Consider the following 18,435-nt stretch of genomic DNA (forward strand, 5'->3'; position numbering starts at 1 on the left):
TGATCCTGCTCCCCCCTCTCCCCGCATTCTGTGTGTGTCTTTTTTTTTTCTTGCCATACAAGATAATTTCTTTATCATTCTCCCACTTAGTAATATCTCTTGTGTACTCTGCAAGTACTATCTTCTGCATAAAATGGTCTGATTAACATATCTAAACTTTGAGCAATTGTTCTCAGCTTGCATTAGCTTTGAAGTTTGCTGCTTCTATTTCAGCTATGAAGAAGGGATAATGTGCCTCAAATTCTACATATTTTTTCCCAGCTGCATTTTTTATTCTATTAAAAGATATTGCTTGGGCCTGTTAATTCTGTCTTACTTGTACTGTAAGACAGTACAAGTCCTACACTATAGCACCTTAGCTTGGAAACAAAGACCTAAAGTTTTAGACAGGAAGGTGAGGAGAGTCCCATCAGTACTCCATCTCTACATGGGGTCTTCAGACTGAGGGATTTTTTTCCACTGAAATTGGTAACATCACAGAATGTGCCCATGTAATGTACTGCACGAGTTTCTAGAGTTGCAAAGGTAGAATGACTTTACAGTTTTACAAGTCTGTTAATTCTTCAGTCATGTAGCTAAAATTGTACTAATGTACAATAAAGTGTCCAGGGCTCTATGATGATAGATACTTTCTAAAAATCTTTACAGAAATTCAGAAAATTTTCACCAATATGAAATCACTTTCTGCATGAAAGAGTATATAGTAACACCATAGGGAAAGTCGCTGTTCTTACCCACCCTTAAGTGGCGGATAAACAGTTTAATGATGGTAGATTAACTATCAGATCTATTGTCATGGGTGGCAGTGTTGGTGTTTGCAGGGTACTATTTTAATGCATGACATAGCTTCCTAATACAGAGAAGTTGCAAACAGGTTTCCCCAGAGTTGTGATGTGAACTTGCACGTGTTTCCTTTGTCCCTTCCCTACGCTAAGTATTTTGTCATATGGATATTTTTCAACATTGCTGTAAGAAACCTGTAGTAACTACTATGTCACTACTGTAGGTCACAATGGAAGATTTAACAGTGTAAATGTGGGGAGGGTCTAGTAAGGTAAAGAGCCCTAAGTTGGAACAAGCAGATAAAAACTTGTTCCCCATACGATTGCTTACAGTTTTTTTCAGTCCACTGAGAAGACGAAGACTCACCCTTTCTTTCTACTTCTTTTTGGCATTCTTTTGTAAGGTTTTTCAGAACTTTTCTCTTAGTAGCTACACAGTGTTAGAGGAGTGATCTGAAGGATGACTGAAAGGCTATGAAAAGTCTGAAGGGCATGAAAAACCTGGAGATTTTGAATTGTTGAATTTTTTGTAGGATAACTGCATACTGCATTTTGAACTTAAGACCAAAGCTGAGATCTTAAATGGTGGATGGAGAGTGTAAAGGAGGACCTTGAAAAACTTCTCAGGAAAACAGGGTAAAGGTTTCAGCGTGGTCCTCCTTTAAGGCCAACTGTTATGTGTGGGTAATGAATATGGGTAATGAAAACAAAACACCCCCCGCCTCCAAACACACACACACAAAGGAACAAAACCAAAACATTAACATTGATGCTTTGATAACAGCAAAACCAATTAGACAACAATATGGTGCAGTACTAATTGATTGAAGATGTAGGTAAACCCAGGAGTGTGAAGGGATCCCTGCACACAGAGTAGTAGAAGCTCTCTTTCTTCTTCTGGCACACATTTGAAAAAGTGTGACGTTTTCAGACAAGATGAATGTAGAAAAATGCACAGTTTGCAGGTACTAAGATGCATAGCCTCTAGTTACGAGGAAATGTAGTATGTGTTTGCCCTTGATTTATCAAAAACAGAGAAGTTACAAACTAACATACATCAAATGAACAAGCTTACCAGAAACTGGAATTAATTCTGCTCCTCCAAAGCATATTTAGTATGATACATGATGACAAATAAGTTAAAAATAAGTTGTACAAAAAGACAAGGGGACTTTAAGGAACAATCATTAATTACTTCAATATAGACAAGTCATTGTGAACAAGACCTTATTTTGAAGAGTGGTAGAATGCACCCAGCCAGTGTTAGAGATAGTAGTGCTACTCCATATAAAGTCTACATTAGATGATGCTCAGGACAAGCCTCTCTTACATGCACTTAGGACTGAAAAAGTGATGTATTATCCATTTGCGGATGTTGCGATAGACACTAGAAACACTGACAGATAGCAATTTTATGAACTTTGGTTGTAGCCAAGTTAGAAATTGTTGTATCAAGAACAAGATTTCCTGTATGAATACATCACTGAGCCTTTTAGAGAGCTGGGAGAAAGTGGTGATGAGTGACAAGGGCAATAAACGCACAATGAAGAAGGATGGTCAAAGCTAATAACCTTGAAGACCTTTTTCACTCCCCTGTATGTCTGAAGCAAGTAAAACATCACAGAGTTAGAAGCTGTTATATCCTGATTTTGCCACAAGTCCTCAGAGCAAGAACATCCTACATACCATTATTGTAAAACTGTTTACTTCCTTTTTTCCCTCCATTTATTTCATAGCAACTGTCCAAGTAACGGTACCATCATGACAGCTAATGAGAGTAAACTTTGAATAGAATTATGTCCACTTAATTATAACCCCTTTAAGAATCCCTTTGAGAACAATGAGAATGTCTAGTTAGGGATTTGATGTGAAATGGATAGACCAATTTGAAGGAAAGCTTAACTCATGTTATCATTTCTTTCTTTAGTGTCTCTGTTTCTCAGAAGAGATTGTTATTCTCTGCAATTAAGTGACAGAAAAACGAAAAGAATCCCAAACAAACAGAAAATCATGGCAATGAAAGCTCAATCTCCACGAAGCGGGTTATGCCATCCTCTCTCAAATTATGCTTCATTGCTGACTTGAAAGTTGTGGGTTTAGGCTATCAAATATATCTAAAAGACAGAGAACTTTGCATGCACCTTATTGTTCTTATTTCCTGAGCATGACTGATGGAGGATGGCATTTGCTACCAATAAGATGATAACAGTAATAGACCCATAGCAATCTGATCCTCTCAGGAGAACTCTCTGACTTTAATGTTGAGTTTCCCTTTTTCTTGTAGACTACCTGACCATTAATGTTTAACAGATTTGCTTCCTGGTCTATGTTGATTTGTCTGTTTAATGTTATTAAGTAACTTGTGGGGCTTACATGATAGTACGCACACCCCATTTCTCTGTTTCTCTGTTTCTGTAACAGTTCATCGCAATTCTCTGTGAGAGAGTAAATGAAAGAAACTTCTGACCCAGGGTATTCACTGATGGCTCTTGTATTTGGATTAAACTGAGCTGCAGTGAACTATTGTAGCTCTTGTTCAATTTCCCTGTACAGTTTGCCTTTAAAATTTGGTTGTGTTCTCTAGAAAAAAAAAAAAAAAGAAAAAGAAAAAGAAAAAAAAAATAAAAGTGTGTTATGGCCTCTTGCAAAAATTTTAAAAAATTCTGCCTGTTTCTTATTCTATGACAGCAAGTGTAGGCAAAAGGATTCATAATTTAAAGAAGAAAACATACAGAAAATCACATTAATATAAGAGAGTAGACTGTTCTTTAAAGGCATCTCTTCATCTTCAACTAATGATTGGGTAATTTGCAAAAAATAGAAACAGCCACAGTCCTAATCCAGTGTCACACCAGCTAAAGTAAGGCTGGTGAGTAGTCCATAAGTATTTGGGCAGCTTTGATAACAAAGAGGTAAACCCTGCAGCTGAGTTGCCCACATGCTGCGTAAAGCTCCCTTGGTTCTAAAGAGAGAGGTCTGTGAGATTTAAGGTATTTTAACCTTGCAAATGCCAATTCGTGTTTCAAACCTATTGCTTTCAGATGAATTTCACTAGACCTATATTTTGTTTCTCGTTTTCTTTTGTTTCTGTACCTCTTAGCACTCTCACAACACTATTAGAAGTTAAACTATAAAGAAAATTGGATTCAACAATTTCGGTGCTATTTTACCATCTCTTTTAAAAGCACTCAGTACATGAAAGGTATAAGATAATGTAAAAGCTGTGTGTGCTTTCACTAAAATAGTGTGATATGCTTTTGTACTGTGCACTTCCAAGTTATAGTCTGTGATCTTACCACTGGCTCAGGCTTCTGTGAGGTCTTTGTTACTTCCACACATCACTGTAAAATGGGACACACAGGATATCGAAAACCAAGAGCTACAATGTAAGTGTTGTTCTTTGGAGATCAGACATAGAACCTATGACTTAAGGAAGAATTCACTATTGAAATAACTATTAAAAGTAAAAAGATATCACAGAGAATTTGCTAACACTAGTGCCACATCATGCTGAAGGCTTCAGCAGGATTCCTGTGTTTCATATGCTTTGTCTAAGTAGCTGGCAGCAGTTGGAAGTTGCTGGGTATTTTGAGAAACACTGGAGAGGCGGGAAAGCCACTGAGAAAAGGATTAATAGTTTATTTTATATGAGTTTTCAGGCTTCATGTTTTGCATGGAACAGGAATTCAAGTTTCTAACCACCACAGCACAGAATGTACTGCAACTACTAGAAGCAGTTCAGATGTTTACAGCTGTGTTTTGTAGATAGTCACAGCTGACAGCATCTCCTGCTGCTTTTAAAGATGTACCATTAGGTGTCTCCCGCAATGAAAACCTGGTATCACTGAAGCCAAAGTAGCCTTCTAACACTAACTTTATCAGAGTCAGCATTTCACATCATGTCTCTGGGTAGACAGAGCATTTTTCTGTTTTAGTTAGCCTGGTTAATTAGCCCATGGTTTGTGGCAGTACAGGCCTGTGTAAATCTTTACCAGAAGATATGGTGCTAGGAGCACCGCAGTGGAAAATAAGGCTGTACCATGAGACTTACTGACTGGCCAGTGTCTCCGCACTGTTCTGGTGTGCCACCTCCTCAGGGCAGCACACACCACAGCACCCTCCTGGTGCTGTGGAGCACCCTCCTGGTCTGGGAGATGCCAGATGGAGGAAGCTGGGGGACATTAACTCATAGAATAGTTTGGGTTGGTAGGCACCTTCAAAGGTCATCTAATCCAACCCCCCTGCCATGAGCAGGCACATCTTCAACTAGACTGGTTGCTCAGAGCCCCATCCAGCCTGGCCTGGAATGTGTCCAGGGATGAGGCATCTACCACCTCTCTGGGCAACCTGGGCCAGTGTTTCACTGCCCTCAGTGTAAAAAATTTCTCCATGTCTAGCCTGAATCTCCCCTCTTTTAGTTTAAAAACATCAACCCTTGTCCCATCACAGTAGGCACTGATAAAAAGTCTGTCCCCATCTTTATTACAAGCCCCTTTTAAGTACTGAAAGGCTGCAATAAAGTCTCCCCAAAGCCTTCTCTTCTCCAGGCTGAACAACCACAACTCTCTCAGCCTGTCCTCACAGCTGCTGTTTAGCCAGGATGGGACATATCGATACTTGGCTGTTAGGAAAGTAATGTTGCCTCTTTAATTAATGTTGACTTTTCCATTACCCTCAGTCTTCAAGCAGCTACTTCTTGTGTTTTCAGTTAAAAGTTTGACCAGAGAAAAATATCTCAAGAAGCTTAGTCTTCAACAACACTTGAAGCAAACATGGGCAAGACAATCCAAACTGATTGTATAATCTATGAAATCTTGTCTTTTTATGAATATCTATCTCAAGTCCTACTGCAGCCTACTCAAGTAATTTCACTTAACTATGCAAGGACTGTTCTTTTATGCATGACTTTTTTTTAATGTGAACTATGCCAGTTGTATTTGATGCTGGCTTTCATTTTCATGTTTTTCTAATTGGTGCAAAATAGATTATTAAGTATAAATTCTGACCACTTTCATGACTGAAGTAGATCAGGATTAAAAATACAGTATGGCATATATCTGTATTCAGTGTATTCCTTTGAAATGTATATTTGGAGGCCAATGAGAAGTCTATTTCATATCAAGGGTCATTCCTGAGTAATAATATACAGTGAAGCTCTTTCACAAATCTAGTGTTCCTGTACATTATAAATTGAAACTACAACTACAGGAGTGATATTTTTGTTGACATATTTAGGTGATATGAGAGCTGACACAAATTAAACTAAAGAGTTTTTTTCATATTTGTGGACTTCAGTCAGACTCTTTGCAATATACTAAGATGTTCATACATTAAGGTTTATTTTGCTTACTATCATAGCTGTTGTAACAGTGTTGTATCAATAATGCAGCTTTTGTAAGATACCTGTCTACTGTGAACACTTCCTGCGGGAAGTTTGGAGAGAAGCATCCTTTGGACATAATTTTCATCTATAATTTCTACTATGAGACATATAAAAATCAGTAAATATGATTATAACTGATTTTGCTCTTTTGCTCTACAAGGACTCTTCCAGTCCTTCAGCTCATCTCTTACTTACATGTACTGCAGATACTAAAACTGTAATATTTGTCCTTGAATAAATGCTGATACTATGAGTTAAAAGGCATTCATTTCCCAAAAGCAAATCTCGGAACAGATTGGTTTGGTTTTCCACATTTCATTCTGGGTGTCTGTATTTCCCTTCCAAGGGCTATATGAATGAACACCTCATTTCATTTTTCTTTCTCTCTCTTGCTCAGCTCCTGCCAGGATTTTGACATTCAGTGGCACAGTGACAACTCCCTGGATGAAAGACATTGTTCTCCCTTGCAAAGCTGTGGGAGACCCAGCTCCAACAGTCAAATGGATGAAAGATAGGTAACCAGCAACTAAATGTATAGCTCGAATAAAGCCCATTTTCTTAAAAATCAGAGAGATGCAATGCAGGTGATGCTGGATGACTGTGCCAGGAAGGGAAAGGACCATTTGCAGGGGCTGCACACAGTCACAGTACATGAGAAGTTCAGGAATTCCTTAAACTAAAACTATTTTGGCTGTGGTAATTAGAAGGTATCAAAAGGGAGGAAAAATTATGAAGAAGGGGTACAGGTAAACGTTCAAAATGTAAAATGTAGGAGTTTTTTCTGTTTTAATTTCAGACACATAGAATTGTTTTAGTCTGAGAAAGTAAAATGTGTGGTGCATTGAATTGTGCTGTGGAGTGCAGTGTACATGTCCTGCACATATTTTAGGTTTTGCTATTCTGTTTTGATCCTTAGTTTCACAGTTTGATAGAATCGCTTGGAAACAAACATGGACAATAATTTTCATCAAAGCACTGATATTGCAGTGCTATGGAGCCATCTTTTTCTTTGATACAAATAACTGTTACTTTGTAGGGATGGATGATGTAGCCAGGAACCATCTTTTACTCTTATTGTGGCACTTTTATGAAACAGCAGATATTTAAGGAAGGAGTGAATTTCCATTTTGATTCAAAATGGAGCCAGGATATGAGCATTCTTTAAGCAAATGGCAGGTGTTTCCCAACAGAAAATATTATTTTGTCTTTATTAAAGAAGACAACCCCCCATCCTTTTCCTTTTTTTTTTTTTTTTTTTTCCCATTCTTAGTTGCTTCAAAAAAAATCCAATTCTGAGTAATTTTGATTGTAACTTCTTTAATGTATACATTTTGTTTCCTGTGAGGTAGTAACGGGACACCCAGTCTAGTGATGATTGATGGGCGAAGAAGCATCTTTAGCAATGGCAGCTTTGTCATCCGTACTGTGAAAGCAGAAGACTCTGGGTACTACAGTTGTGTGGCCAGTAACAACTGGGGATCAGATGAAATAATTTTGAATTTGCAGGTACAAGGTAAGGCTATTGGATCTATCTCATAATTGTTGTCACAGCTATTAACTTCTATGTGCTGTTAAATACATAGGTATGTCTGTTTGCAGGAGTATGTAACATATTAGTATTGATGTGTATTAATACAAATATAATTCTTCCAAATTAGAAAATAAAATATTGTTAAGGTCATTCTGACTCAATCATCAACACTTTGTGTTATAGCAAATGTTTTTTGTCATAGCAAATGTTTTGTGTTTTGTAGAAAAATTCATACACTTGCAGTTAAGTCTCTATGTAAGCTTTTGTAGGACTGACAGCTAAGTGTTTCCATTCAGTGATTTTCTAGTTCTTCGCACAGAAATTATCAACTTATGCCTTCTCCTTGAAAATATTACATGTATCATTTAAATATTCCAAGATTCAGAAAGAACTGAAGAACTTTAGTTCTTAAAAGCCATCAGCAGAAATTTGCCTCTGTACTGAGATCTTGGACAGAAACTTCATTATACAAGAGCAGAATTTTATTGATAGTGAATACAAAGAAGCATTTAAAGTCAAACATCAGTCCGTCTTCAACTAGTGCATATTACCAGCTACTTTTTATATGCATGTTGAAATGTATATAATGAATCCATTCTGGTGTTTATATTTATTATATATAAACAATGACAATATAGAAATACACATTAACAATAATGTGAAGCAGAGCATGTGTGTTCACATATTGAAAATTCACTGTGCAAGGGATTTCCTTGCTCTCTTACACTAAAGCAGATCCTAAGAGTGCTTCAACTGACTGCAAACTGTTGTACCAGAGGGAAGTAAATAACTGGAGTTAGGAATATGGGATAAGCTGTGGTAAGTTCACTCTCCTGTCCCTTCATATGCGATCTAAATTTCTAGTGCAATCATATGACAACACAGAAAAAGGTTGTTTCAACTGGATTCAAACTCTCTCTGTGTATACTGTTCACTAAGTCTTGAAACAAATGCCATAGGACATATTAACTTACCTACAATCAAACAGACCCTAAAGATGCTCTTCTGCAATGTTTGAAGCATGACCACAAGAAGTAGGGAGAGAAAACACTATCAAATTGAAACTTTATATTTCACCAAGTACTTTCATAATTGCATATCCTTGCTGTTATTGAACTGTAATAACTAAAAGCAAATCAATATTACTTCCCTGAGGGACAGAGAAAGACTGACATTTAATATGCGGTACCACCATCTTTTGTAGGTAGGGTGAAGCTGTGATAAAAGGTTTTACAATAAATCTTTCACAGTGTAGTGTGTGCAGTCTTTCTCCATGGAATCAACCTAGTCAGAATAATGGATCAAATTCATCCCACATAAGGAGTTTTCCTTTAGAATACAAACTGTCTCATTTGTTTTCTTCAGCACTGTTTAACCCTGTGAGGGCAGTAATATCAATTTCTCTTTGAACTAGTCTACGGCTGTAAATCAGCAGCCTCCACTTCACAGCAGCACTCATTATTTTGCAGTCTGATGACTTGAATGTGAACTGCAGCAGGTGTTTTTTCCTGGAGTTTCACTGTGCAGGTAGAGCTACCCCTTAAACAGTGGCAAAGCAGGCAATGTCCTCTGGCAACAGACAGCTGGACACAACAGAGCATTTGTGACTTCTGGCCTCCCTTGCCTATGGGCTGGCATCTGTCGAGCAGTAACATACGTCAGGGAAATGGCAGTTCCTGCCAGTGATGGTTACTGACACAACTCACCCCTTCCCACTCTTGCAGTGACCAGAGGAAGTGTGACTACCCTGGAGTATCTTCTCCCTGGCTTTCTGTCCCAGCTTCACCACTGATTCTTAGATCCCTTTCCATGCCTCACTCCTTGTTCCTGAGGCAGCAAAGTTCAATTTTGTCTATGTTTCTGAGGAGCTTAGATCAACCCCTAATAACACTTGTTCAAAAAATAATCCATAAGAGGATCCGGACATGGTGCTGCTGTGTATAATCAGAGCAGCGCAAAGGATTTGAAACAGGAACTTCCCTTTCTCCTGCTTTCAATTTCTGAACCTCAAATTGCAGATCTAAAGCACTTGGGTGAAGAGTTAATAAATCTTACCCTTTAGGACTCCAGAACTTATTTGACTAGATCTTTTGAGTTGCATCTGCCATTCATCTCTGTTTTAGCAAAGACTATCCTCCGTGGCCTTCCTGGTTTTGTGCCGTGGCTCTAGTTAACTCACTTGTACAACAGCACTAGCTAAACGATTCAGGCAAAATTCAAAGATGAACTCTCCAGACTTTAACTAGGATACGACCATATTAGCTCAGTAGAAGCCTTTTATACAATAGAATCTTGATAGATTTGTTAGCTGGTTGCTTGGACACTTTCTGCCCCTGAGCACTGAGCTCTGGAAACCCAGCCACTATATACTGGTGCAATTTGGAGTGACTTAGGCTCAGCCTAAACTGTCTCAGTTCACAGTGCCCTTTCCAGTCCCAATTCCCTATCCCAATTCCCAATCCCAGTTGTCCCTACCCTGGGTAACTTGTTGGGATGTAGCATGGCTCATGCCTTGCCCTTTCTTGCTGGATTTTCCTCCAAAGGAAAGTGGTCACTGGGCAGAGGATGGGAGATAAGACCTCTGTCTCATTCCTGCACTCTGTCAGGAGTTAGTCCTGGGAATCGCACAGTTCTTATGTCCCATGGTTTAGACACAGCCATAACATTTGTGGTAAGCAGCAGAACTGAAGTGTTTCCAGGGTTGTTCAGCTGATAAAGTTCTGTCTTCTTTATACCAATTGCCTCAGAGAATAGATGGTATGATCCGGAGAGATATGGATTTGCTCACAGTCACAGATCTACCTATGCTGCGTAGTTGGCACTCATACTTACACTTGCAGAAACTCTTGTTATGCCCTTTTTTTTTTTTTTCACTTTTGCCATAATAACTTGCAAACACATACATGAGTGGGACAACATTTGCAAGTGGGCATCTGTTTCTCACTACTAAAAATTCAGCTTCTCCCTAACACAAATAGGAAAAATTATGAAAAATAATGGCTGGATTGCTCATATGTCATTTAGGTCTGACAGGACAGGTACAAATATTCAGAGAAAAGCAAGGGTTAAGAACTGAAATACAAAATAGTGTAGAAAATTAAATATAAAAAATGAGAGCTTGTCTGCTCTTGTCTTTAACCAAGAATGTCAGCTAAACAGACACTTTGACAGAAATAATTTGCATTTTTTTGCAACTCAAACCAGTTATTTGATAAATTACTGTTAGAAGGGATTAAGATCATTTCCAATCATTTGAATCTATTTCCTTTTTTTAACTATTTCCCATCTAGTTCCTCCAGACCAGCCAAGACTCACTGTATCCAAAACTACATCTTCCTCTATCACTCTTTCCTGGATACCTGGAGACAATGGCGGCAGTTCTATCCGAGGTAATGTAATTCAGGATAATTACAACTTCTTACTAAATTATCGTATGTTGATAGGATTAGTATATAATTATGAATGGTTACAAAAAGAAGAAAAACAAAGCAATCTGTATGGCTGTCAGTGCTTAATGTGTACTATCATGGTGATAACAGCTTGCAGTAAATTGCAGTTTCTCTTTGTGGTGGTTTAATCACAGATTTAATCACTTTCTTACAGTGTAACCTCAGCTGTTATGACAGCTACTCTCTGATTTTCCAGACATGTAATCTCTAACTATTCATTTCTGAGTGTGCAGGTTCATCATCTGGTCTTTGTTGCTGATTGAAGGGTATTTAGAAATGTCTACCCCTTTCTTTTCCCCTTGAAGCGATCATAAAAATGGTATTTAAGCTGTTGTAAGGGTGGGCAAAATGTATTGCCTGATGTCTTTTAGTCAAGGGAGAGCTGTGTGTCTTCCTGTGCATGGGATTTTTCTAGTTTTATTAGTCTTTAAAATGGCTTGTCATATTACCTGCAGAATTTGTAGTTTGTGTCTGGCTTATCATTGCCATCTGTGCTTTTCCTCCAGGTTATATTTTGCAGTACTCAGAAGATAACAGTGAGCAGTGGGGTAGTTTTCCCATTAGCCCTAGTGAGAGGTCCTACCGTTTAGAAACACTGAAATGTGGCACTTGGTACAAGTTTACTCTGACTGCTCAGAACGGAGTGGGGCCAGGACGCATCAGCGAGATCATTGAGGCCAAAACACTTGGAAAAGGTGCATTGATTTCCATTCTCTTTGCTCACCTTCAGCTATTGCATTCTGCTGTAGATCTTGAGAAGAAAGACTTGCATATTTTAATATTATTGGCATTGGAAACATTTCCAATTGTGTCCATGCTGCAACAGAAGACGCTGTCACTGCGGGACTTGAAGCACCTACAGGACGATATTCCTTCCTTATTTCTGTAACAATTATTTTCTAAGATGGGTTGGTAGATATTTGGTAAGGGAGTGTCTCTGCTGTCATAGACTATAGCAATTCCTAACTACTGTTATTGCCATAAAGAAATTGTTTCCTCTCCTGTTGTAAAAATTCAGGATTTTGTCTGGATGCTGAAGGAAGATGGAGACTACATTTATTTGTAGAGGAAATGGAGACAATGTCTCATTTATGCTCAAAACTTATTACAGAAGCCATACAAGCAACAACCTTTGAACAGGTTAAGTGTCAAAAATGAAGGAAAAGTTTGCATAAAGCTCTGCAAAGCAAAATAGCCAAAATTTGTGGAATTCTTAGCTAACTCAGTAATGGGTCCCATAGTCACCAGTTGCTGAGGGTAGTTCCACATTGCAAGTGTGGTTCAGAATTATGAGTAAATTTTGAAAGACACCCCCTTAAAGAGACACTTAAGTCTTACCCCTAAGGTACAACAGATACATGCAAAATCAACATATTATTTTTTTAATTGATTTTTACTTTCAAGTTCTTCAAAACTGTCATTTCCACAAATGAATGTCTATGTACTATCAAACAAAATTTTGTTCAGTTCCACTTCAGAAGAAGACCAGAGCACCAGTGGACAATCTTCAAGTGTATATGTCTTTTATGGTATTTCTACATGGTATTCTGAACCCTTTCCTTTTTGGATAGCAGTGAGCAGGAGCATTTACTTATACGAAGTGTCTGCACTAGATTTACAAGTTGACTCGTGCCAGTCCTTGAAAACTGGCAAGTCAGGCCCATGCAGAGTTGTATGGATTTTTTTTTTTGCATATGGATTTGAAAATCTAGGTTTGTGAGTCTGGCACAAAGTATGGAAAAATATTTAAGAAGGTGGAGGAAAAAAAGTTGAATAGATAGACACTGAATTTAAAATGAAGTCAGGATAATGCTAGAAATTGTTATCTTAATTTTCTATTTTTGAGAGTCCCATATCTGTAATACTTAAGCATTTCACCTGAAATGTATCATTGCTTCTAGAGCCACAGTTTTCCAAGGAACAAGAGCTCTTCGCTAGTATCAACACCACAAGAGTGAAGCTGAACCTGATAGGTTGGAATGACGGTGGCTGCCCCATCACCTCCTTCACCCTGGAGTATCGGCCATTTGGGACAACAGTCTGGACAACTGCTCAGCGGACATCCTTGTCAAAGTCCTACATTCTGTATGACCTCCAGGAGGCAACCTGGTATGAGCTTCAAATGAGAGTATGCAACAGTGCTGGCTGTGCAGAGAAACAAGCCAAATTTGCAACACTCAATTATGATGGCAGTAAGTATATGTTTTGATTTATATGTCTGAGATGCTGTTTTAACCTTATTTTCTTATGTGATTTTTTGGCTTGTCTTTCTTTCTTTGTTTTCCTCACAAACTCCTTTTTGAATCTGCTAACCATGCTGACAGAGGAGTAGCAGTCTCAAAGATGTAAAATGCTTACAGATTTCATTGACAATAGTCTGCTAGGCAGAAAAGAGGAATCATTTATTTGTCCCCACTGAGGAAATTTACAGCACTAAAGTCAATCAACCATGAGACACATAGCCATAGGACACCAGATGTCATTAGTTCCACTGGTCACAGAAGCACTTGGTGGTATTTCATGCATCTCTTCCATGAAATTTTTGTCTTCCATACAATTGGTTCCTGCAGCCATTTACAGCGATGACCAGCCTCATTGCTATTCCATGCAATGTCCTTGTGACACAGCTCAAAACACATTATGTGACACAACGGAGAAGCTAACTAGCTTGTTTTCCGGGAAAGCCTCGGGACAACATCCTCCAAGGGCAAAGCAATGGCAATGCTATTATCCCTATTTACAGGCGAGGAGGGTGAAACCGAGGGCCGTGACAGATGGCTCTGTCGTGCCCAGCAGCAGGGCACAGGGGATGAAGGAATTGTTGCATCCTGCCCTTCTGCCAGGGGTTACTGCCCACTCTGCAAAAGCCAGAACGAGAGGACAAGAGTAAACATGCCAATTTGCCAGTCATTCCAGTTTGTATCCTGGCATATTTATTGAAAATGATAGTTGCACACGTGTGTTTCTGCTGGACCTAGAGTGGGAAATGTCTGTGTTTCTGGCAAAAAGGCAGCACAGATGGCTCCAGATGGCAATCTCTTGAACTGCTCTAGTGTGAATTGCCAGAGCTTTTCTGGAGACATCCGGTGTAAAATGTTGGCATGTTGCCAGGGATATTGTGCTGTATTGTGCAACCAATTGACAACATCTGTACTGTTAAATTACACAAGACTAGTAAGCAAGTTCAAACAAGAACAGATAATTGTCCAGCAACAGCACCAAATTGATAATTGCTCATAACCTTGTGTTAGTAACACATCTCCCTTCCATAGTTTTATGCCACAAAATCTAGCATTTTCCAGGTCAACACCCTCGTATGGCTCAGGGAAGAGCAGGTGACAGGAAACATTTCCAGTCGGAAGTGTGGGAAATGAATCAGGCAGGGCTTGAGTCTCAGCATCTTACACGTTCTCTAATGCTGTCCCTGTCTTTATGGGAGGTACTTATCAGTTCTCACAGGTAATTAACAACACATGCCCTCATGGCTCGCCCTTTTGCAAATAACACATCCCCTCATGTTTCTCTGAGGAAATACCATTTTGGTAAGCTGCCACACAGTCCTCGCATTATTTCAGACAGTCTAAAAAATTAAGAGAAAGATTTGTCTCAGCATTTCCTACAGGAAGCCAAGATCCAAGTAACTATTATACAAATGCTGCCAGGTCTTGCCAGGTAGACTTAGGACCTGTTTTACTGAGCAGTAAAGAAGTTATCAACAATAACTGTTTCATGTATTATGCGTTAATTTCTTGCCATTTTATTTAACCTATCCTCTTTTCTTTCCAATATCTTTCTGCATTTCTTTATTCCTACATACCTTTCCAATATCTTATTGTTATACATGTGTCTTAAGCCACACCTTAAAATGAGATTATACAAAAATGCAGGCTCAGGGCCTTACATTCTGATAACACAGAAATCAAATGTATTATTACAATTAACTGATTTGAAATGTTGTCAGACTCTGCTTTTTGGTTGGATGATCATACTTACCTTGATTTCACATACTGTGACTTGCACAACATTTGATTTAGTGAGTTGTTTGGTATTTTTAAAAGTGAGAAAACAAAACAATAAAAATATTTCTATTGTTAGATTTTCTGGGCCACCGTTTCTGATCTGTTAGAAAATTCCTCATTTATAGCACTGATGGTTTTGTTTCTTGAGCAGGCTTTGCCAGGACTATATTGTGCCTTAGAGAGGCAGCATGGTCTCAAATACTAACTGCAAGGTTCAGAGAGGAAAACATGGACAGAATTTGTTACATTTGATAGAGAACTAAAAGGATAAACTTATTACTATTATTATCAGTAGTATTGAAAATTAAGATATTCAACAAATTTCATAGAAAAATTTCAGTGCCGCTAAAGCAAAAGTTGGCCCTACGGAGTCCCAGCTTCCCATTCATTTGTTCCTTAGTAAGCTGAGTAGGCTTAAGGCACTTCAGACTTGGAAAATAGTGTCTGATTAGAAATTAACATTTTCTATCAATACTTCATGGAGAAATTTTTGCTTTCATAGGCAGTGAATTTTTCATGTACAGAGAGTACGCCAGTGGAAATGTCTTGCCCAGCTCTGCTTTTGAGTGCTAACAGTACCTCCACAATTAATTCATCTTGTGATGTGAGATCAGTACCTACCAGCTTCTAGGGGTCACAGCTGCCCTTAGGATAAAATAGATACAAGCATAGTACTTTGAAGATTAGATAATACATGTATGAAAGTTCTAGGATACCAAATGCTAAGAATAAACTTAGGAGCTTTAGTAGTCTTAAGATAAAGCCTTTGTAAACTTTGTAGAAATCCTTGAGTTACGTGATCTTTCAGTTATTTTGTTTGGACTGCAGTAGCAGTTATGTGTGATAGAGCTCCTGAGAAATATCTTGGCCAAGTATCCTTTACCTTAAATCTCTTCATGGTGAATTAGGTCAGAAGGTTAATGACAGATCTACGTGCAACTTTTTGCTTTCTGTTCATAGATGTTTCAGCCAACCATTTTCAGCTTATGGATTTTATGACCTTCCTACCCCTTGTTTTTCAGAACATTTCTGCTCAGTACTTAAGGAGATATTTTTAGCGATGTGCAGCTGTAGTGTGTAGCACTGCAAAGGAGCTTCCCAACTCAGAGATCAGCTACTCAGTAGCCCTGACATTAAATCAGATCAGCCTGCTAGCCGCTCTAAACTATGCTAATTGATTTTAGCCCACCAGAGGACTTCTTACTGTGAAGAACAGTTAGGACACAGGAAAACACTTGGTAGCCCTAAGTCACAAGGTGCAATGGGAGATGATGGAAAGGCTGCAACGTAGTGGAAAATGCATTAGAAACATTGAAATTACAACTTCCATGAAACACCAGTAAAGCAGGCTAACAAAGGGCAATGGTAAATTGACCTGGGAGAAAAAAAAATAAAAAGAATAAAAACCAACCAACCAAACAAACCACATGCACACAAAAACAACAACAACAACAACAAAAAACACCACTGACAACAACAACAAAAACCACACAAAAAAACACAACCTCTAAATTTGTCTGGCACTTTGTTCTGAGAAAAGCTTTGACTATTCCACTCCTAGGAAATACCTAAAATGACAACAAAGGTTGAAATGGATAGCAGGTTTAAGTTTTGGTAATTTCTAATACAATTTCTGAATATCACAAATGGATAATGTGAAGGACCTAAAAACTTGCAGTATGTTTCTTTAATTAAGCTTGTACTGCCTGCCCATAGCTTTATTAGGTTTACACTTTTCTTGGAAAGGGTACAGAAAATGACAATCACTTACCTAAATACGTAAGGTTCATCTGAAATTAAGGCCACTCTTAATTTGATTTTCATCTAAGTATTAAGGAGAGCAAGACATAATTTTAGGTAATCTTGAACCCAACAGTCCTTAACCAATGGTCTGTATGACTTTAATTCAGATAAATATTTGGCCTTTTAGTATTCAGGATGGTTTAGGAGGATTTAGAGGCAGTTATTAATATTACCTTCAGGAGCTTGAAGTTCTTTCTATTTCTTTAGATAATCATTTTCCTTGCCTTAAGAATAGTTCAAAAACTGCATATCAGTTAAGACAAGACGAAAAAAATCCCTTTGTGTGTTTATTCCAAGAAATGGAAAATTAGAAAAAGAAGGAAAATTATGGAGAAGAACTGCAATGGAATAGTAAAAAAATATTCTAAATGCAATTGCAAGAAAATAAATTTTCTGAAGTACCTGATATAGTTTTGGATGGTTGTAGGTTTTCTATTTATCTTCATCCCTTTAGGGAGCTATTCCTCTCATTATATGCAACTCAAATAGCTCTTCTGAAAAAAAAAAAAAAAACAAACCAAAACCAAAAAAACACAAAAAACCATGACTTAGAGTTCTACCTTTTCACTGTGGTTATGGCACTCACATTGTACTGCATCCTATCTTTTTTTTTTTCCTGATACTGTTCGGTACGTAATCAGGTATAACTATATCACTAAATGCAACAATTAAAATGCAAAAAAGGATGTGCCTGTTTTTCTGTCTCTCTCTCCTATCATTTTAGAAAGTAAGTAGCCACTTTCATTTCAGTAGCTGGTTGAAACTGAATAGCTTCCACTGAAAGTCATCACAGTTCACAATACTTGTGTGTTTCTATCCATTTCAAACAAATCTGCATTTTATAGCCTCATTTGTGGTTGCATTCAGCAGTTTAATAGTAATCAGGAAATGAGTGAGAAGCCTTCCATGACTAAATAGCCTTCCAAAGAAAGTGCTGCATTCCTCTCACGTCCTTTAGAAATAAAAATAATAATAATAATAATTAAAAAAAAAAATTGAAAAGTTTGAGTATTATATATCACCAGGAAGCCAGGTATATTCAAAATGCAAATATTTCCGAAAATGAAAAAGTGAGTTGCTTGCCAACGCCATCAGTTTGTAAATTCATTTCCCTCATTTCACTCTCAAAATTTGATTGTTTCTATCCAGTGTTGCTCTCCAGTTTTATTGATGAATATAATGTCAGTCAGTCTTTAGCAAATTAGCATCAAGTTTGCGATCTGAATTTCATATCAATATCATTGCTGCACCCCTAAGACATGACATAAAAATATTTCTGTGCAAAAGAGTGACCTGATGTATGTAGTACAAAATGAACTTTGTCAAATACATTCTCTATAAAGAAAACCCCAGCAGAAAGTATAAATACGTTGCAGCAGTGCTACTTTCCTGTAGTAAGGAGTACTACATAGGTAGTAAGGCGTACTACATAGGTAGTAATTCTGAGATCCCCTACAGCTTTGTAATG

General features: G+C 38.0%; 1 protein-coding gene across 1 annotated transcript in view; it reads left to right on the forward strand.

Moving 5' to 3' along the window:
* Nucleotides 1-18,435, forward strand: part of DSCAM (DS cell adhesion molecule) — a gene marked incomplete at both ends in the record, with an annotated part of 466,714 nt that overhangs the window by 408,164 nt on the left and 40,115 nt on the right. The window contains 5 exons of the mRNA XM_080345399.1: nucleotides 6,563-6,680; nucleotides 7,515-7,678; nucleotides 10,987-11,085; nucleotides 11,652-11,840; nucleotides 13,047-13,337. Coding sequence (XP_080201525.1) covers nucleotides 6,563-6,680; nucleotides 7,515-7,678; nucleotides 10,987-11,085; nucleotides 11,652-11,840; nucleotides 13,047-13,337 — 861 coding nt within the window. The remainder of the gene's footprint in view (nucleotides 1-6,562; nucleotides 6,681-7,514; nucleotides 7,679-10,986; nucleotides 11,086-11,651; nucleotides 11,841-13,046; nucleotides 13,338-18,435) is intronic.

The sequence above is a fragment of the Nesoenas mayeri genome (assembly GCF_963082525.1).
Source record: "Nesoenas mayeri genome assembly, chromosome: 1".
Classification (NCBI taxonomy): Eukaryota; Metazoa; Chordata; class Aves; order Columbiformes; family Columbidae; genus Nesoenas; species Nesoenas mayeri.